Here is a 22,580-nt window from a genome sequence, read left to right as displayed (position 1 = left end):
AGATTTCTTTCAATGCTTTCTCCTTGTCGTGTCTTCTGTAACGAGCGACTGTAGAGATAGAACAGATGTTGTCTCCTTCATCCAGCGTATCAATCTAGCCTATCTCGTAGTACGCGGCCCATCGTTGGAGCTCTTTTTGGATTTGGGACTGCATCGCCACCCGTGCTGATCAGAGCTCCACGCTGGGCAAACAGGAAATGTAATTCAAAAGTTCGCGGGGCTTTTCCTGTTTACCTGGCCAGTGCATCCGAGTTCAGATTGCTGTCCAGAGCGGTCACAATGGTGCACTATGGGACACCGCCTGGAGGCCAATACCGTTAATTTGCGGCCACACTAACCCTAATCCGATATGGTAATACCGATTTCAGCGCTACTCCTCTCATCGGGGAGGAGTACAGAAACCGGTTTAAAGAGCCCTTTATATCGATATAAAGGGCCTCGTTGTGTGGATGGATGCAGCGTTAAATTGGTTTAACGCTGCTAAAATCGGTTTAAACGTGTAGTGTAGACCAGGCCGCAAACACCTGTCAGGGATGGTCTAGATAGTACATAGTCCTGCCTTGAGTCCTTTCCAGTCCTATGATTGTACGATTGCACTAGGAGAATGGGGCAGATTAAATTTTTTTCTGTTATGTTTGGATAGATGATTGAACAATATTTTTCGAAGTTAGCAGAGATTGTCATGTGAGATTGTCGCGGATGCCAATCACTTTTCTGCTGCAATAGTTTCTCTTATCGCTGTTCTACAACTTTTGTTCATCTAAGAGTCACCTTTGTGATCTCTAATGTCTTCCCCGCCCCCCCCCCATCCAAACACCTCTCCTTTCCATACTGATGGACCTTTTCTGTGATGCCTGCCAATTGCTTCCTGATTCAGTTGTGCATACCACTTTTAAGAATAGCTAGCCATTGCTACCGAAGAAAAACTGGATTAGTGCTCAGATTTGAAGTGTAGTATATAATTACACACACAAAACTAGGCTTAAAGAATAAGTATATGAAATCAAGCACTCAAAAGTTAGGAAATACCATAACTAAGGTTGCCTATACAACCTTAATTCAGCTCCCTTATGTGTATGCATTATGATACAACTTAGTCTGAGCCTCTAGATCGACTACACAGACGTCTCTGCCTCTTGAACTAATGGAGTAACTGAGAGCAGTAGTAGGTTTTCATCCTCTGTGTGGACTAGCACTAAAAGAGGATGGGACACTTTGCCAGTGGTTTTCACAGTTATTTACTGAAAGCAGAATAATGGTCAGACTCAGGAATTTTGGATTCCATTCCAAGCTCTGGAGGGGGAATGTGCTTTAGTAGGCCCATACTCTTCTGACCAGCTCCCTCCAAGCTGCTTCTCGCCCATTCCTGTCTCTTTTCCAACCCTGGATCCTTGTCCCAGACCCATTCTCTTTATCTACCCAGTCTCTGTTTCCACTACTCAGACATTTCATCCTAGTCCCACTCTCCTTGGCTAGTCAGTCCCAGTATCCCCTTCCAGGCTTGCTGGCCAAATTTCAATCTCTCCGCCTTCCTATACCCAGAACCTGTCTCCTTGCCTAGCCAGTAAATTATTGCGTATGTACAATGAAAGTGATAATTAAGGTACATGTTTCTCTTTGAAGCCACAGATTGCTGTGAATCCTACTTCATATCATTTGCATCCTGAAGATTTCTGATCCAGACTTGTTTAGTTTGATTTTGCTTTCTAATTTGTCTAAAATACTAAACAGATATGAGCAGAGAAGTTAGCATTTGTCTAAGTGAGAGAGAGGGATATTGCAGAAACTGAGATGTGAGATGAGGAGAGCTTGGACAGGTCCTAGCTGTGGGAATGTATAAAGGCTGTATCTTAGAGACGTTATGTGAAAATCTGAAAGATTTAGATACTGCCTGGAGGTGAGGACCTATAAGGAAGTCCAGGTGGAAATGAGGTTGAGGTTAGAGTGACAGGCAGCTGGCTGGTATTTTCCATGGTGATCAAGAGAAGATGTAGCGGGGAAAGGAAGGTTTGTCTCTAGTCCTGTTGCTTCTCTTGTTTCCTTCTGATTCCTCTGCTCTTCCAGTGATACCAGTGCTGATACCACCTTTGTTTCCTCCCACCTTTTCATGCTTTCTGTATGTGTATATATATCTCCTTACTATATGTTCCATTCTATGCATCCAATGAAGTGGGCTGTAGCCCATGAAAGCTTATGCTCAAATAAATTTGTTAGTCTCTAAGGTGTCACAAGTACTCCTGTTCTTTTTGCAGATACAGACTAACACGGCTGCTACTCTGAAACCTTTGTTTCCTCTGTTACTCTTGCTTCCGTAACACCATATTTGCATTAAATGCTGTTCCAAACCGTTCACGAAGCCACTATACTCATTCACATACTTCCTAGCATTTCTGTTCTATAATGTCACCTTATAGTTAGTGCTACAAAAAGTGAGATAATAGGCACACATATGCATGAAAAAAATACTGGAACTATTAAGTGGTTGACATATTTAAACTGAGTAAATGTATTCTTAGTGTAAACCATGGTCTACTTTATCTTTCTTCCCTTTTAGCTAATTAGTCTCACCAGTTGTCACTCTAAAATGTAGATTGTAATCTTTGATTATGGACCGGTTTTCTGGTTTCGCCCAGTGGTCTAGCATGTTCGGTGTGCTGTAAAAATAAATCATTAACAGAATTTTTTACCAAGTTCCAATCTTACTGAAGGCAATGGGAATGCATAGGTATCACTGAAGGCATAATTTGAAGGCAGTGAGTATTGTACAGGTATAGTTGACTGCAGAATTTGGCCTTCAAATTACTACTGGTGATGTTGCACAAAAAAGAAAATATCAATTTGACTTTAGAGCCCAAGTTGACTTTGCAGAAGATGGCACTTACCAAAAATAAAATCTCTTTACATGTTAACTTAGCACACTTTATATAGAAATATTGCAGCAAAATAAACTAGAACTTCATAATGCTTCTTGTATTCATTTTTCAGAATAGGACTTCTCTTTAAGTGTAACATGGCTGTATCTTTCTTAATGTGCATATTTTGGGAAGATGGTCTGATTGCAACAATTGATGCTTGTTGTTACTTAAAGCTGTTGCAGTACTTAATTTTGTAAGAGTCACTGCAGTGCAGACTTAGATTATGTACATCACAGAAGGAAATTATTTACTTCAATTTGAAGATTCAAAATAAAAGGAATAATTCAAATAAGTCATATTAGCTGTGTTAGGTTTGGTAATTGTAAACTGGTTACTAATCCCAGTCTTTGTAGTTCATTTTTCTGAGAGTTGCTGGAATCATTTTGTAACTAATGCAGATATTTTGAGTGGCTGAGGTGCATAATTGGGCCTCTTTAGTGAGCAAAAAACTTTGAAAATGTTTTTATTGATGCGCTGAATATTCTGCTTTGAACTAATTTTCTCACTCTTGAGTCCCACAGTAGTGTAATTGCCTATTTAAAGTCAGAAGTCAGCTATTCCTAGTTACTTTAAAAATCTGAAAACAGTTATACAATAAATTGGCATGTTAATATTTTACAGGAGCTATATTGTTTGCATAATGCTAAAAATCTTTGCTTATGTTTTTCTTGAAGCTTAATATGCTGCCGACAGTGCTTCATATTTAGTTTTACATATAGTTTATATTGCTTGCTTTTAAAGTTCAGTAACTTACTAGATAAATAAAATTTTATACTTTAATGGTGTATATAGTTCTTAAAATTCATAATGTTTTAATCCTTAATTGTGGGAAATTGTATGAAACATTTAAAAATGCACAAGGAGCCTGTGTAAATACCTTTGCTCTTCCTGGGAGGTAACATTTCCATAGGTGGATTGCATGGGTGTGTGGGTTATTATCCAGTCTTCCCTGGGATGTGATTGCTTCACAGAGGGATTGAGGATTTGGGTAGGTGTTGCCATCTGAACCTCTGTGACAGGGGAGAGCACTGAGGAAGGTAGAAATGGGAGGGGTTGATAGTGTTGTTTTAACCATTTGTCCTTGGGATAGAAAATACTTTGCTAGGAATACCATATGAGAATCTGGGGTCGAGATAGACTGTGAAGGCTTTTAGTTCCTTGTTCCCTGTCCAGGTGGGCAGAACAAGACTAGATAGATGATGTGCAGAGAAAAGGCCATTAAATATGATGCCACTGGCAATGCCCAAAGTTTCAGGAATTGTAGTTATTGCCAGTTGTTACTGGTGTAGGGACTGCTTTTCAGTCTGTGCTGTTGAATGCAAGGTCATTGGCTAATAGTAGTTATTAAATGTGATTTAATTAGGAAAGAATCGTATGGCTTTTGCAGAGACTTGGCTGTTTGAGGCAGTGGGTCCTTGGTTAGCCCAGATCAGCAGTTCTCAAACTTCATTGCACTATGACCCCCTTCTGACGACAAAAATTATTGCACGACCTCAAGAAGGGGATCAAATCTTGAGCATAACCCGTCGCCCCAGCGGGGCTGTATGGGAGGTGGGAGGCCGAAACCAAAATCTGAGGGCTTCATCCCTGAATAGGGGGACAGCAATCTGAGGCCTGCCACTCAGGGCTGTAGCCGAAGCCTGAGCCCCATCGCCTTGGGCCTGCGCAAGTCTAATGCCATTAAAACGGGGTTATGACCCACTTTCGGGTTACAACCCACAGTCTGAGAATCACTGGCCCAGATTATTCCAACTAAGTACTATATAGCATGTATCATAAAGCTATCAAAATGGTGTGGCACTACTGATTGTATATTATTCACAGTTCAGGGGGTCTCCTAAAATTAGAACTGATACAGCATATCCACTTTATGTATAAATTTTAGGATTCCTCAGTATTGTGAGGAGATCTGCATATGTGTACAGATGATCTTGCTACACCAAAAAAAACCTCCTTGAGTTGATGCAAACCTGATCTATTTGTGTCTCCTCCCCTGCAAGTCATAGTATTATCTGAGTGCCTGTGGCTTGTTTTCTGCAGTATCATTTGAAGTCTCTTAATTTGTTCTAAATTCTGAGTAAATTGAATATACACTTGGAGGATGAATTCTATAGGTTATAGTTGGACACACTCTGTATCTTGATTTTGAGGCTAGGATTAGAGATAAGGAAAGGGTGTGTGTGCGCATGCTCGCATGTGTTGCAGACTAAAGAAACGATTATCTGGCTAATGGACCACTTTGTCAATGATCCTTCCTTGGCTCCTTCCTCACGAGTTCCCATTGTATTTAGTTGACTTACAACTGATGAAGCAAAAGGCTAGATATCAGATAGTCTCCTGATCTGAGTTCTATTAATTGCTGCGTAATGAGATTTTGAAATCTTACACCATGCCTGTGGCAGAAGGATGCAGAAAAGTTTTTCACATCTACCATCAGCAAAGTCATAGTCAGCGGAACTGTTTTGTGTGGTTAATAACATGATTATTCCAGGCTGTGGTCAGTGATGGAGTGAGATTTCCCCTCACTTTGTTCACCAGTGTCTGGATTTGCTGTTCTTGTTTTCAGAGATTTTTCCTGGGATGAAGGAGTAGGGAAGGTTGTGATGGGCTTAATTTTTTTTTTATGTTGAATATGCTTAGAGATCAAAAAATGCATACATGGCAAAGTCTGAATACACTTGATTATGTTTGTAATGCTTTGTGCACTTGCTAACCAGTTACTTGGCATGGACTTTATCCTAAGTTTATAAAGCTAGTTTTGCACCTCAATAACTTTATTAGCAATTTATTTTATAACTTAAGAGTAAATGGGCAGTGGTCATTTTCCTTTGATCTCAGTTATATCACAAAGCTGGAGAAAGAGGTGAAGCAGAACTTGGCAAGTGTAATCAGGGAAACAGTTCCATAGCTGACATGCTCTTGAAGGCTCAAGGTGACTTTGAGCCACTTGTCAAGATTCTGTCACCAAATTAAAGGGAGAATTGGGATGATTTCCTGATCCTGGTGCTTTTCACTTCATTTTTGAATATTGCTCCATCATCCCTGACAGACACGGCTTATCTTTGGACCTCATTTACAAAAAAAATCTTCTCAGGAGTAAATTTTATTGCCTTTTCAATGGAGCAAATTGTACTGGATGGCAAGTATTTTCAGAAGCGCCCAGAGGAGTACAGCCTGGCACCCATTAGATCAGGGGTGGACAAACATTTTGGCCTAAGGGCCACATCTGGGAATAGAAGTTGTATGGTGGACCATGAATGCTCACAAAATTGGGGTTGGGGTGCAGGAGGGGGTGAGGGCTCTGATTGGAGGTGCAGGCCCTGGGGCAGAGCCAGAAATAAAAATTCAGGGTGTGGGAGTGGTCTTGGAGCTAGGGTGGGGGAAGTGGGGTGTGGGGGGGAGGGCTCCAGCTGCGGGTGTTGGCTCTGGGGCAGGGCTGGGGATGAGGGGCTTGGGATGCAGGAGGGTGCTCCAGGCTGGGATCGAGGGGTTCGGAGGGCAGGAGGGGGATCAGGGCTGGGGCAGGTGGTTGGGGCATGGGGAGAGGTTCAGGGGTGCAGGCTCTGGGCAACGCTTACCTCGAGTGGCTCCTGGATGCAGCAGCATGTCTCTTCTCTGGCTCCTACGTGGAGGCATGGTCAGGCAGCTCTGCATGCTGCCCCATCCGCAGGCTTCGCCCCCGCAGCTCCCATTGGAGTGCCCAAGGGGACGATTGGAGTGCATAGGAGCTGGAGGGGGGCCATGCCCCTGCTTTCGGGAGCCATGTGGTGCGGCCCCCCAACCCTCCTTTCCGGCTGGAGTGCCGGATTGGGGCAAGCCCCAGCCCTTGCTCCCCAGCGGGAGCTCAAGGGCTTTAGTTTGCCCATCCCTGCATTAGATCATTGCCATCTTCTTCAAAGTACAGAAGTTGAAAGTTGTCATCATACCCCATATAATTTTGATTTAACAAAATACGGTATGCATTCCAGTTAATAAGAACACTTCATACAGGTTTGTTTACCCAGTGATAGTGCTTCCTTGCTTGGTTTTGTGGAAAAGTTCTTGTTCAAAAGGACAACAAAACACTTAGATTTCCCAGTCCCTTACTCTTTGTCTTACTTACACCTGTGGTATGGGCTTTTTCACAGACCTAGTGGGAAAGGGACTCTTATTGAAATGATGATAGGACATCAGTGGGTTACTATGGGAGCACACTGAAGAAACTTCACTTAACATAACTGCATAAACTAGCTATTTTTGTATTTATTCTTATGATAGCCATTGATTTAGTTCTGACCATAGCTGCCTGGAATTATAGAAGATATCGTCGTTATATAACTGACCATAGCATTTTATCAGAATGAGCAACTCGCATAGAACAAGGTGGCAGCACGTATCAAAGAATACACTTGACCTTGGGTTCCTGTGCTATAATTGACTTTACTAGATAAAGGGACTTCTTCAGCAACAAGGAAGCAGACTTCATTCCATAGGTCACAGGAAGTTACTTTAACAGAACAGCAGAAAATCTCTTAAAGTAGTCTAAAATAGTAAAACACAGCAGGCTGTATTGTAATGAGAACTCCAACTTTCAGATGTTGCCATTATTTCAGAAAGCTGCTCTGGCATGGATAGAGTACAGGAATTAGTAAATGATCTTCAATTATTACTGTACAAGGGGGCTTTTAAAAAAAGTATATTGAAATATTCTTTTTAAGAATATTTTACATTTTAAAAACTAGACTTAATTTTACAAAATGAATTGCAACTTATTCATGACTATTAGATATAACCTATTTTAGGTTGGAATTAATTTCTTTTCTCTGTTGCTACTGCCTGAGGCTGATTTTATCCCTGGTGTATTTCCTCATCCTGCATTGCTGTCACCAGCCTCTAACTTCCTTTTAAGGGGCACATTAATCCCAGGAGTTTCACATAAATTTAGTTATTGCTTCAATATTGTAGTAATATGTTTCTAATAGATAAGATGTGGCCCCTGCAAAGATGGTGATTTCTCAGTAAGTAACAGAGGCTCTTAAAAAAAATAGAGAATTTATTAAGGATTTACGGTAATACTAAAAGATATGTACATGGAACAATTATTCAAAAAATTACCAATATACCAATGAAATGTTCATCGGAAGAGTGCCTTTGTTTACAAAACTTTAAATCATACAAACTACTAATATATCCATTATTCTTTTTAGCTATTTCCTGCCATCTGAAATTTCATATGAATTTAGTTCTCTGTAGAAAATATACCTTTTAATAAATGTACCACAATTGTTTTAATGTGATTTAATTATACTAAAAGTGTATAAATATTCTGATTTTATTTCATTTTTCATTTAGGTTGAAGATTGTAAAAATTTCTTTTAAGTGCAAACAGTTTTTTATTCAACTTAGGAAAGACTTGGTGAGTACTCATCTTAAAATTTGGTGGTCTGAAAAATAACAGCAGTTAAATTTTCCCATAAAGAAAAGACTGCATTAGCCTTTCCCTGTTGTTATGTTGATTCTGTGTCTACCTATAATAAAACATTCAGTTCTGCCAACTTTCTACATAATTCAGTAATTATCCAAAGGGCAGTTAGTCTATTTTAAAACACTTCTGGTTGTAGTTTGTTTTGATTGAATTATCTTAAATATTGGAAGATTTTAAATTCTGTATATGTAGACTGGCTAAAATCATCTGCTCTTAAATCAATAAGAAAATAACATATGGTCTTAGTTTTAATTTTGGTTTGAGTAGAAATCAAGTTAAATTGAAGTTAAATATAATGCTTGATATTTATTTGAAGGTTTTTGAGTTTGTGCGTAAACTTTTAGTTAAATATGCTGTTTTTTTATTTATTTTTGTCTGACTTTATTAACATAGACTGGTTTTGTCCCCCTTAAATTTAAATGGAAAATTGATGACGATATCTTATATAATTCCAGGCAGCATAATATATAAATAGTGGTACTTTTAGAGACTTCTAACTTTTTTTAAATATATCTGAAAAGTTATTGACGTTTTCTATAAAGTTTAAGTTTTTTGCTGATTATGGTTATTTGACATCTGTAATGCAACGCCATAGGACTGCGTGATGCTGAACTCCATGAGTAATGACCTTGTCCATGCCCCAAAGAGTTTACACGTATGCCATGCATCCAGAGCCAGAGCTTTTCCAAATAGAATTGCTTGGTGGTCCGTGCATACGTCCTTGTATTGCCTTGTGGTTGTTTCTTCAGTTCCTTCTCACCGCTGGGTGGTCTGAGTCAGAGCGTCTGCTGACTTCGTGTTCTTAGTGATGCATTTTCAAAATATTTTGCAAAAACAGTTCTTATTTTTGTTTGTAGTTAGGATTTTATTGTTTTTCATTGTACTTTAGTAATTCCTAGCAGTTTTTATAAATAAGGACCTTGGATGCCGCTCTGGGTGTTTTTTTCATCAGACACATCGCTCTTTCACCCCCACTTCTTCCCAAGCTCCTGGATCTGGGTACTGGATTATGTCAAAGACACCGGGATTCAAAGTCTGTGTTTCCTGCCCTTGCTCATTTTCCATCAGTGACAAACACCAATGCTGTTTGTACTCTTTGGGGAAAGTCCACATTGCCTCCAGGTGCAGTATCTGCTCCTCCTTCTCCTGTACATGGGAAGGCCAATCTCTCCACCTCAAAAAACACTTCATGGAGGTAGCTGTGGTCCTGAAGTCGGATCCTGGCCACAGAATCCCCCGTACGTTGATCTGAGCAATCCAAGAGTGGTACTGTGGAGCCTCTGTCCGGATCTGCTGCTACCAAAGCTACAGACTCCATGTTGGGGCCTAGCCATGAGCCATGGAACCATACACATAAACATATCAGGAAGTCTTCATCTAAATCCAAGAGGGACTCTGCATCGTCTATGACTTCAAGCCACCGAGGAGCTACACGCTCCAAGGCACACAAGAGTGATAAGAGGCCACACTGCTCACCAGATCCCCTGATGCTGTATCCCGCCTGGCTCCGCTCCACCAGTGTCCTGTAAATTTTCAGTCCTGAGACCACGCCCCTTTACCAGTTCTGGTCCCGTCAATAAACAGGATACCATTGACTCTGGGGAAAAATCAGAAGTGCTCCTGGCCTCACGAACTGTTAGCCTTGGAAGGAGTGTGGTCTCCACGTGTTCTGGTGCACTCACCTCTGCAGAGGGCTCCATCTCTTGCATTACATCTGCCTCCTGCTGGCCATACCTTTCTAATGCATCCTGTTCTGATGGCTCCATCAGCATCGCCATTCACTCAGAACTCCGAAGACCAGAACATTTGGCACAATCTGCCGCCTCTGTTCTGGAAACACAGCTGCCTGAGGTTTCCGAGGCTCCATTGCAGTTTGCTCCTTTGCCATACCCAAGAAGCTGGTATCTGGCTCTTTGGGCACAAGTACAACAACAGCAGGATCAACTGAGCTGGCTGTGTTGGAGCACGAGGCCCAAATATTCAGCTTAGGAACAGTCTAATTCAGCTTGGGAGAACTTCCCCGTTTCACTGTCCAACCCTTCATCTGATAGATATTCGAAAATGGGATTAGACAATGCACAGATCAGCCCGTCTCCGACGGTTGCGGTGGATCCAGAGAGATTCCCTTTGTGGTCTCCAGATGCAGCTGTGTCATCAACACTTTTCCTCCCCACTAGCTGACTATTGTCAGTTTCAAGAACTCCTATGGAGAATAGCCAGTGTTCTTGAGATGCCACTGGAAGAGGCGCAGAATAGTCAGCGCCAGTTACTAGACATTCTGCACATACTGGCATTGGCAAGGGTGGCCGTACCAAGCAATAATGCCATTCTTCATCTGGCATGCATGATAGAGCATACCCTGGCCATGACTGCACCGACCCCAAAGGAGGCTGAGAAAAGGTACGGTGTCCCCACCACCCTCGCAAAGGGTCAGAATTTTTATTTTCACACCCTTCACATAACTCTTTGGAAGAAGCTTTGTCAGAGCAGACCAAACAACACCCATGGTCCACCCCAGCAGACAGAGAGGGTAAGAGATTGGACCTCATGAGTTGAAAGGTCTTCTCCTTGGCGGGACTATAGTTCTGGATCTCAGTGCCCACTCACTGGGCGACACTCTGGTTGTAGATTGGTAATATTGGACACACTACGCCTCCACCCCCCCACTATCCTGTGTCCTCTACAAACTCGAGTGGGAGAGAGCGATGGCCATTCTGATCACTCCATTCTGGCCTCACCAGTTCTGATTCCCTCCTCTTATCTGCATGTCAAAACAACCTCCACTCCCACTCCAGACATTTCCGGAACTGCTGACGCAACACAACAGCAGACTCAGGCATCTAGATCCATGGATGCTACACCTGACAGCATGGTGTTTGGATGGACACCACTGTTAGCATGAGAATGCTGATAGTGCAAGACATCCTCTCCAGTAGCCAAAAGGACTCCACAGGGCGATCCTATCAGTCCAAATGGCTACGCTTCACCTGCTGGGCCCAACAGCAAGGTCTTGCCCCTGAATCTGTGGGAATCCCATATCTCCTCCATGTGAATGTCTTGGGACTTGCTCTCAGCTCTTTCAAAATGCATGCAGCCACCATTAGTGCCTTCCATCCTTCTGTGGCAGATCAGTCAATTTTTATCCATCCTTTGGCCGCCTGCACTGTCTCTCTGGGCTCTCCATTAAGGTCGCTTTCCTTGTTGCCATTACCTCAGCAAGAATGGTTGGTGAGCTGGGAGCTATGATGGAACCCCCCCCCCCCCCTTTTTTACCATGTTCCATAAGGACAGGATGTCACTATGACTGCATCCCAAGTTTCTGCCAAAGGTAGTTTCACAATTCCACCTCAACTAACCCATACATCCACCTACCTTCTTTCCAAAACCACATGCCTTGAATGAGGAATGGCAGCTTCATTCCCTCAATGCATGTAGGTCCCTGGCCTTTTATCTACAAAGCCAATCCGGAAGTCACCCGGAAGTCACCCAAACTATTTGTTACCATAGTGGAGAGAATTAAAGGGCAGGCCATTTCCACCCAGACAATCTGTAAGTGGGTCTCAGGGTGCATTATGCGCTGCCATCACTTGTCAGGGCTCTCCCCACCAGATGAGATATGAGCCCATTCCACGAGAGTGCAAGCATCAACAGCTGTGTTACACAACGTGCCCCTTGTGGACATATGTAAGGTGGCCACATGGAGTTCAGAACACACCTTTTCCTCTCACTGTGCTCTGGTACATGATTCTGCAATGTATACTTCATTCGGCACAGTGGTCCCCCATTCTACGGTTCAGCCTTCTTCCTTGCACCCTCTGCCTCTCAAGGTACTGCTTGTCAATCACCCTCTTTGGAATACAATAGGGACCGTCACTTGAAGAAGAGAAGAAGGCTGGTTACTTGTAATGAGGTTCTTTAAGATGTGTGGTCCTGATCTGTATTTCAGTCCCACCCTCTTTCCTGTCTGCTGTGGCTATGTAGGTCTGCAGTGGAGAAGGAAATGGAGACATGGCCGGGCTGCCCCACTCTTTATCACCTTGGGTGAAACTGCAAAGCAATACAAGGGCTCGTGTACACCACCGAGCAATAGTGCTTTGAAAAGCTCAGGCTCCGGGTACATGGCACATGCACATAACCCTTGTGGAATACAGATAGGGACCACACATCTCGAAGAACCTCCAGTTAGTTCCAGGTAAGTAACCTCGTATTAATACCAAGAATAAGGTAATATAGTACAATTAACATGTCAGATTAGGTTGTTGTTTATGGTTCTTGTTTATTTTTTAAAGGAAATCTGTGGACCACTGATTGCGGAATAATTAAGTAGACTGAGAAGGTGGGGAGGTGTATGTAATGCACATTATTAAAGAAGATATTCCAGGTATAGGAGATGATATGGGAAGTGCTTATTAGAGAAGGAAAATAGGGCTGTAGAGAGAGAGAGGGAATAGGTGTACTGTAGGATCTTATCATGAGAGTTGTTGGTGACCAGTGATATAGCTGTACTCTACAAGGTCTGTCCACTTACGCAGTTAGTTCATACTATGGAATGGTTTCTTTCCTGTAGCTTCTTCTGAAAATTTTTACACTTACAGCCCTTGGGCCCAATTGTGCAAGCTCTCCATATGTGAGACTTTAGTGAGTACTGCATACTGTTAGGTCCCTTGCTTGTTTTGTCCTGTACACTAATTTCCCTCTGCATGATGAACCTGTTCCAATATTCCAAGAAGGGTAAAGGAGGGATGAGTCTCAGTGGCTTGGAGGGGGAACTAGCCAGCAAGTGTCTTTGAAGGAGGATGCTGCAACTAGTAAACAAAGGCAGGTGAAATGTACTAAATCCAACCTTCTGCTTGAGAGAGAGCCAAGTTACCATTGGTTATATCTTGTTAACTTCCATGGCTAGTAACCAACTCCGTCAATTGCCAACCTTTTCCAGCACCTGCTACCCTTGCTCTGCTCTTCCTAGTAGTAAGCACGAGAAAGGTATTAATTACTCAGAGTTGAATATCTCAGCTGTCCTTGAGTTTATCAACAATGGCTGTACCGTCTTCCCATTCTTTTAACTCTCATGTGTGCATGCTTGCCAGCCGATTTCCTCTCTTCCTCTGAACCATTAGGGCTAAGGCTTACTTTCTTCCTCAGTCTTGTTGGAGTCTTGGAACAGGGAAGCAAGGTTTTGGGGATTTTTTTTTCTCTGTCACAGCACCCGAGCATAATAGCTGGGAGATGGTCTATTGGCAGCATCCTCTTCTCCTCAGCTGATAATTCCTTCAGGCTCACTAGACACCTAGGGAGACCCTGTTGCTGAACTGAGAGCAGTATCATTAAAGAGAAAAAGTGGATATAAAATGTAACTAGTAAAATTAACTTAAAACACACACACTGTTAGATTTCAGAGTAGCAGCCGTGTTAGTCTGTATCCACAAAAAGAAGAGGAGTACTTGTGGCATCTTAGAGACTAACAAATTTATTTCAGCATGAGCTTTCGTAAGCTACAGCTCACTTCTTCAGATTTATAGAATGGAACAGACAGACGGGAGATATTTGTACATACAGAGAACATGAAAAGGTGGAAGTATGTGTACCAACAGGAAGAGTCTAATCAATTGAGATGAACTATCGACAGCAGGAGAAAAAAAACTTTTGAAGTGATAATTAAGATGACCCATAGAAAGTGTGAGGAGAACTTAACATAGGGAAATTGATTCAATTAGTATAATGACCCAACCATTCCCAGTCTCTGTTTAGGCCTGAGTTAATTGTATCTAATTTGCATATTAATTCGAGTTCAGCAGTCTCTCTTTGGAGTCTGTTTTTGAAGTTTTTTTGTTGCAAAATTGCCACCTTCAAGTCTGTCACTGAGTGGTTAGAGAGGTTGAAGGTTTCCACTGGTTTTTGAAGTTTTGATTCCTGATGTCAGATTTGTGTCTTTATTCTTTTGTGTAGAGACTGTCCGTTGGCCAATGTTACATGGCAGAGGGGCATTGCTGGCACATGATGCATATTTACATGGTAGATGGCACGTAAACGAGCCCTGAGAGGGTGATGTGGTTAGTCTATGATGGTGTCACTTTGAATAGACTTGTCGATACAGAGCTGCATCGGCTTTGTTGCAAGGATAAGGTTTCTGGGTTAGTGGTTTCTGTTGTTTGGTGTGCGGTTGCTGGTGCAGTATTTGCTTCCAGGGCTGGGACCTGTCTATAAGGCGAGGACTGGCCTGTCTCCCAAGATCTGTGAGAGTCGAGGGGTATTCTTAAGGATTAGGTTGTAGATCTTTGAGGATCGCGCTGGAGAGTTTAGTTGGGGGCTGTAAGGTGGATGCGCTAGTGGCATTCTGTTATTCTTTTCGTTGGGATCTGGTCCTGTAGTATGGTGGCTTCTGGGTACTCTTCTGGCTCTGTCAATCTGTTTTTTGACTTCAGCAGGTGGGTATTGTAGTTTTAAGAATGCTTGATAGAGATTTTGTAGGTGTTTATCTCTGTCTGAGGGATTGGAGCAAATATGGTTGTATCTTAGAGCTTGGCTGTAGACAATGGATCGTGTGATGTGTAAGAGTTATTCATAGAAGGGCTTTAAAATGTGTAAACTTGGGGGTCGTTAGATTGGCACTTCAAACATACTCTGAAATAGAATGCTTTGTACTGTTTTGGAAAATACAAGTGTTATAATGAACAATAATAATCTTAAATACATTTCTTAAACGTCATAGAGAAGCATTGTAATTTTTCTAAAATCAAATTATACTTTTCTTTTTTAGCATGAATCTAGAGAAATGTTACTGGGATTCAATATGGTGAATTACCGGGCATGTAAGAATTTGTGGAAAGCTTGTGTTGAGCATCACACATTCTTCCGATTGGACAGACCACTGCTGCCTCAGAAGAACTTTTTTGCACATTATTTTACTTTGGGTTCAAAGTTCCGGTACTGGTAAGTAATTGTTGGCTGCGATAATGGCTGATACCATTCTGGGGTGTGAAGTTAAGACAAGAAGTAATGGGCTTGATCTGCAGAAAGGGAGATTTAGGTTATATGTTATGAAAAACTTTCTAATTATAAGGGTAGTTAAGTTCTGGAGTAGGCTTCCAAAGGAGGTTATGGAATCCCCATCATTGGAAGTTTTTAAAAACAGATGAGACAAACGCCTGTCAGGGATGATCTAGATTTACTTGGTTGTGCCACATCACAGGGAACTGAACTGGGTGATATATCAAGGTCCTTTTCAGCCCTACATTTCAGGCTAGGCCTGTTACTCAATGTGGGGGGAAAAACCAATAACTGAAAATGTGGAAATGACAGAAGTGTTTTATGACTTTTTTGTGTCAGTTTTTGCCAAAAAAGTTAGTAGTGATTCAATGTTAAACATAGTGAATACCAGTGAAAATAAGGTAGGATCTGAGGGTAAAACAGGGAAAGAACAAGTTAAAAATTACTTAGACAAGTTAGATGTCTTCAGGTCACCAGGGCCTGATGAATAATCCTAGAATACTCAAGGAGCTGGCTGAAGAGATATCTGAGCCATTAGCCATCATCTTTGAAAAGTCATGGAAGTCTTCCTGAGGACTGAAAAAGGGCAAATATAGTGCCCATGTATAAAAGAGGAAATAAGGATAAACTGGGTAATTACAGACCAGTCAGCTTAACTTCAGTTCCTGGAGAGATAATGGAGCAAGTAATTAATCAATTTCAAACACCTAGAAGATAATAAGGTGATACATAACAGTCAGCACGGATTTGTCAAGAACAAATTCTGTCAAACCAACCTAATAGCTTTCTTTGACAAGGAAACAAGCCTTGTGAATAGCAGGGAAGTGGTAGATGTGATATATCTTGACTTTATTAAGGCTTTTGATACTGTTTTGCATGACTTTCTCAAACAAACTAGGAAAATACAACCTAGATGGAGCTACTATAAGGTGGTTGCATATCTGATTGGAAAACCATTCCCAGAAAGTAATTATCAATGGTTCACAGTCAAGCAGGAAGGTCATATCGAGTGGGGTCTCACAGGGATCAGTTGTGTTCCTGGTTCTGTTCGGTGTCTTCAGTGATTTAAATAATGGCATAGAGAGTATACTTATAAAGTTTGCGGATGATACAAAACTGGGAGGTGTTGCAAATGCTTTGGAGGATAGAATTAAAATTCAAAATGATCTGGACAAACTGGAGAAATGGTCTAAAGTAAATAGGATGAATTTCAATAAGGACAAATGCAGAATCAGTTGCATACATACAAAATGAGAAATGACTACCTGGGAGGGAGTACTGTAGTAAGGGATTTAGGGATCAGAGTGGATTACACGCTAAATACGAGTCAACAGTGTAACACTGTTGCAAGAAAAAAAAAAAAAAGAAAACATAATTCTGAGCTGTATAAGGAGGAATGTTATAATAAGACACAATAAGTAATTCTTTCACTCTACTCGGCACTGATTAGATCTCAGCTAGAGTATTGTGTCCAGTTCTGGGCACCGCATTTCATGAAAGATGTGGACAAATTGGAGAAGGTCCAGAGAAGAGCAACAAAAATAATTGAAGGTCTAGAAAACATGACCTAAGAGGGAAGATTGAAAAAACAAGTTTGTTTAGTCTTGAGAAGAGAAGACTGAGAAGAAGAGACAACAGTTTACAAGTACATAAAAGGTTGTTACAAGGAGGAGGGAGAAAAACATTTCTCCTCCAGTTCTGAGAATAGGACAAGAAGCAATGGACTTAAATTGCAATTGGGTGGTTTAAGTTGAACATTAGGAAGAACTTCCTAATGGTCAGGGACTGGTTAAGCACTGGAATAAATTGCCTAAGGAGGTTGTGGAATTCCTATAATTTCCCTTACATCCTCAACCATGAAGACCGATGCAAAGAAGTCATTTAGTTTCACCATAATAACCTTATCATTCTGGAGTGCTTCTTTGTCATCTTGATCATCCAGTGGCCCCACAGGTTTTTAATAGACTTTCTGCTCCTGATGTACTTTCCAAAAGTAATAGCAGAGAGATTGGAGGAAGGCATACATCTGATTCCCTTCCCAGTTCAGACGGATGGTATCGGTAAGAGACTGTGATGGGATGTGCTCTCCATGCTTGCCTTGAAAGGGTTAATCTAGGCCAGATGGACCAATTAACGTAGTAGGCTGCAAGCTGGTGGATATTAGGGTGAGGAGAGCCCTAATTAAGGGAAGCTCACCTGTGCAGTAACAGGAGGGGCTTCAATAAAACCAGGGGGCTGATATCAGAAAGGGGGCTAAGAGGGGGAGGGCTGCAGACACTCTTCATGGGACAAGGAAGCAAAGTGTTTGGACCCAAGAGGAAGGGTTTGTCTAGCAGAACTGGGAGATAGGGATTTAGCTAGAAGGGTGAAGAATGAGAGCCTGGGATAGGCAAGATAAGAAGTAGTCCAGGGTGTGGCAGGAAAGTTTGAGTTAGTACAGATCTTGGCTGCTGGAGATTGGGCCCCTGGACTGGAATCCAGAGTAGAGGGTGGGCCTGGGTTCCCCTGCAGCCACTGAATGAGTGGCACAATCAGGGCAGTGAACTTTAAGGCTGTCCAGGTCTATTTGTTGTAGCTATTGAGAGAGTGGCTCACTCAGGGCAGTAGAGTTAAGGACTGCCTGAGACAGCGTGGAAGACTGTGATAGTACCCCGGAAGGGGGAGATTCTTGTGACTTGGCCAGAGGACTAAGTCAAGGCAAGGTGTGGCAGCTCCTGAGGAGCAAGAAGGGGGTCAAAGAGCGGGACAACAGGACGAGGAACCATGAGATGAGGTTGCCAGGCTGAAAGACTAATTCCAAGAGTGGCCAGGAGGAAGCGCCTCTTAGCAGTTTGTAGAAGTCCCTTTGATAAAGTCCTGCTTCAGAACAGAATTGATGACGTTATCTGTTGTCCTTTGTTGCAAACAAGTCTGTGGAATGGATGCCCCACTGCCAGAAACTGGACTTCAGCATACCATTCTTTAGGGACCACCTATGAGTGTTCAAAAAAGACCTGCTGAAGTGATCAGCTAGGTGTTCTGAGAGCCTGGAAAGTGAGCCACTGTGGATACAATATATTCCTCAATGCAGAGGTCCCAGAACTTTATTAGATTAGCCACCTCCCTGCTTTTTCATGCAATATATTGTAATTGTATTGTCTGTGAAAATGAGTCATTGTTCCTCAGATGTGATCCCAAAAGGCATTGTATATTGCTCAAAAGTTCCAGCAGGTTGATGCGACACGAAACTTCCTCTTCTGACCACAAACCCTGAATTTTTAACGTTCCCAGATGTGCTTCCCAATCTATTGTATAGGCATTGGTAACTACTGTGTTGATTGGTGAAGGGCAGGCAGAGGGGACACCCTGACACATTGTATTCTATCCACCACTGTAAAGAGTGCAGTGTGTCTGGGGGCACCTGGACAGGAGTGTCCAGAGGCTTGGAAATAAAGACAATAGACTAATTTCAGCCACTACTGAAGGAAGACACAGGTACAGTCTCACATGTTGCACTAAATACATGCATGCGGCCAGATGGCACACTAACTTCAGGCATGCCCAGATCATGGTCGAAGAGCGCAAATGGAGATTCTGACAAAGTTGCCGAATTGTCTGAAACTGTTTGGACGGGAGAGAGACTACGGATTCATAGTCTATCAGGGTCCCAATGAACTTGATTTTTGTAGTTGACTTCAAAGTTGATTTGCCCCTGTCATAGTATAATTCCTCGATTTGAACCTTAGAGTTCAAATATGAGGTACTAGCATGAAGTCCTCTAAGCTTAATCTCCAGCTTAGATCTGATAGGCTGCCACCAGGTCAGGAATTGATAGGGCCTGACCCCCCTTTCCTCTCTCTGGTGTCCCCAACCCTTCCTTGGGGGGACCCCCAGATTCCCAATCCCTTGGAGTCTCAGAAGCAGGAGAGATAACCCCTTCCCCCCTCCTTCCCAGGCTTCCTCCTGGTCTAGCTTGCGCGTACCAAGAAACCTGTTTTTCTGCTTCCCAAGAGATAAGCGTTCTATTCCCTCAGGACAATTGAGATGCAAAATACCAACAGCTTGGCTTTGCCTTACTAGAAAAAGAATCTTCCACAAGTCTTGAAAAAGAAAGCTTTATATAGAAAAAGAGACAATACAGACTAATAACTTGCATAAACATTTATACAGGCTCCTACTTAAGAAAATCTGAATAACCCAGTCTGATTTAAAAAATAGCCAATTTAAATAGACCAGCAATCACACACAGTAAGTACAAAGCAAAGCATATCATAGCCGATTTTACTTTGTTCCCGTTTTGTACTCACTGCCCCTTAGTAGAATGAGAAGAAGATTGGAATCAGCAAGATAGCTTGTCCCTCACAGCCGAGGAAGCAACAAAGACCCAGCAATCCACATCTGTAAATACAACACAAAGCTCCTCATAGCCGAATTACTTTGTTTCCCTTTGTACTCACAGACTTTTAGTAGAATATTTGAGATAAGATGGAGTTAGAAGAAAAGCTTGTTTACTCATAGCCGAGGAAACAACAAAGACCCAGCAATCCACATCTGTAAATACAACACAAAGCTCCTCATAGCCGAATTACTTTGTTTCCCTTTGTACTCACAGACTTTTAGTAGAATATTTGAGATAAGATGGAGTTAGAAGAAAAGCTTGTTTACTCATAGCCGAGGAAACAACAAAGACCCTGACTATACAAATTCCCGCCCCTGACTTTTAAACACTCCAGTTCTCTGATTGGTCCTCTGGTCAGGTGTTTGGTTCCCCTTTACAGGCAAAAGAAAATTAACCCTTACCTTACCTATCTACTTATGACAGCCCCTTTTTAAGATCAGACCCAGTCCATCAAAAAGGTTTACTGTGAGCCTGAGATGACTGAAGACCTGTTCCCTGGATGAGCCAGGATATGTCTACACTTCAGTGAAACAGCCATGGCTGGTTTGTCTCAGCTGACTTGGACTTGCGGGGTAGGACTGCGGGACTATAAAATTGCAATTTATACATACCTTCAGTAGCCAATCATCCAGGTACAGGAAGATATGAACTACTCTCCTTGTGAGAGAGGCTGCCATCACTGTCACACATTGGTAAAGATGTATGGAGTTGATGACAGGCCAAAAGGGAAGAACTATGTACTGTTAGATATGACCAGCAGCAAGGAACTTCCTCTGGCTTTGGAAGATTGCCACATGAAAATAAGCATCTTAGAGATTGGGAGCAGCAAACCAGTCACTGTGATTCAGAGTGGGAAGTATTGTAGCCAGTGTAACCATGAGGAATCTTATGTACTTGATGTGTTTGTTGAGGAACCTCCTCTGTGACCCTGAGATACAGAGGGTTTGTACCTGCTGTAACAGCAGTGACTGGTGGGAGGGGTCCCTGCAGAGTTCTGGGATAGCAGGATGTGAGTGTAGAAAGGATGTGAGTGTGGAAAGAATGTCATGTGTAACTCAGTTCCAAAGTACTGTCTGTAGTTATTGTCTTGCAAGCACTGCAGAAGCAAGATAGCCTATCTCAAATAGCTGAGCTGTTGAAAGGACAGTGACAATTGAGGTGCTGCTCTTGAAACACCAGTCAAGCTGACTGTCTAGTCAAAGATGGAAGAGTAAAGCCATTTGGCTAAAATCAGACATAAAAGGTTTCTTCCTCTATGATTTGTTCCTCTTTCTGGGGAAATCTTGTGCCTCACAAGACGGACAGAAATGTCACTGAGAATACTGCTGCTGTTGATTCCCAAAATGGTGTATCTTTACAGCCTGAGTCTACATCCCCAATGAGCATAGTGGGGCCCAGAAGTCCTTGAAATAATGTAATGTTTCATCAGTTGTCTCTGAGAATAGGAGATGACCATGAAACAGCAAGTCTTCTGTGTTTTGTTGGATCTCAGGAGCTATGCATGGTTACAAAACCATGGGATTCTTCACATCCTTACAACTGAGCCCATGAGTCTGGAGAAAGCATCCACTATATCCAGAGTTGACTGTAAGGATATCTTCACCACTAAACTGCCTTCCATAACAAAGACTTTGAATTCCTCCCTGAAGAATTCTGGTAACTTTTCCACAGATTTAAACAGTTCACAAAATCGTATTTTGATAATACAACTTGCTGGTTTGCAATACACATTGTAAAGAGGAAGTTGAGTAGATCTTTCTCTGCAATAAATCTAGCCTTTTGGACTCTTTCCTTTGGCATAGATTTATATCTTCCCTGTCTCACTCTCTCTCATTTGCTGCTATCACAACAGGGAAATTTGGAGCTAGATGACAGAAAATAAATTTGAAGCCCTTCAGTGGCACATAGTGTCTTTTATCAGTGGGTGTTAATGAAGATTTATTTCCTAGGGACTTAGGTGCTATAGTATTGCTTAATTTATAGTGAGAGCAACTCTTCCAGGAACAAAATGTTGGAGGATCTCCACCAATTTATGGATGTTTACTGCACAAACTTGGCCTGAATACTTTAGACCGATGCCATGCATCTGAGCAGATCCTGATACAATCTGAAATCCTCTGGTACTGGAGATGAGTACTCAAGTACTGCTGTGTCATCTGGTGACAAGGAGGAAGATGCAGTTGGTACAAATGGAATCCCTTGATGAATGACATCTGACTGCTGTAAAGCTTCAAGCTGCTCTAACACAGAGTGAGCCCCCTCTGTTGGGGGCTGCAGGACTGTAGTTCATGCAGGGAGTCTACTGGAGGTACAGGTGATCTCGTCCTAGAGTGAGCAGAGAACTGGGACTTTGCCAAATGAGGGACTTCCCAGGGATTCCACTGAGGTCCTTGTGGATAAGGATGAGGAATTGGCAGCCAATAGGTAGTAGTCCATGGTTGCTAGTGTCTACTGTTGGAAAGTTACCAGTCCTAGTACCCACTATGTTTCCTGCTGTGTCTCAATAACCTGTGAGATGGAGAAGGGGAGGGAGATGCCTCTGAGCTTGACTGTGAGGATCTCTCCAAAAAGCTTAATGGTGGCAGTGGGGACACTCCTAATGGGGCCACCAAGCATCCAGTGTCATCCATGGCCCAACCCCACGGTGCAATCAGTACCTAAGGAACAATCCTTTAATATTGGTACCAGCCTCAAACTCATACTGGGCCTCGAAGGAAGAGGCATAGTTACTGAAAACGAAGGCGCTCATGGGCCAGTAGATGTAGACTTTTTATTGTAGTCAGCACCAGTACTTAAGATTCCATCCAGGTGGATGCCCTTGATGCTGAGTGATAAG

General features: G+C 42.4%; 1 protein-coding gene across 1 annotated transcript in view; it reads left to right on the top strand.

The window, feature by feature from the left end:
* PTPN4 (protein tyrosine phosphatase non-receptor type 4) overlaps window positions 1-22,580 on the top strand; it is a 204,525-nt gene that overhangs the window by 105,669 nt on the left and 76,276 nt on the right. Inside the window, 2 exon segments of the mRNA XM_032795835.2 lie at window positions 8,247-8,310; window positions 15,137-15,309. Of these exon segments, the coding sequence (XP_032651726.1) occupies window positions 8,247-8,310; window positions 15,137-15,309 (237 nt within the window).

This window comes from Chelonoidis abingdonii, chromosome 10 (genome assembly GCF_003597395.2).
Source record: "Chelonoidis abingdonii isolate Lonesome George chromosome 10, CheloAbing_2.0, whole genome shotgun sequence".
NCBI lineage: Eukaryota > Metazoa > Chordata > Testudines > Testudinidae > Chelonoidis > Chelonoidis abingdonii.
The sequence above is the reverse complement of the archived record's forward strand: the minus strand, read 5'-3'. Positions and strand labels throughout refer to the sequence as shown.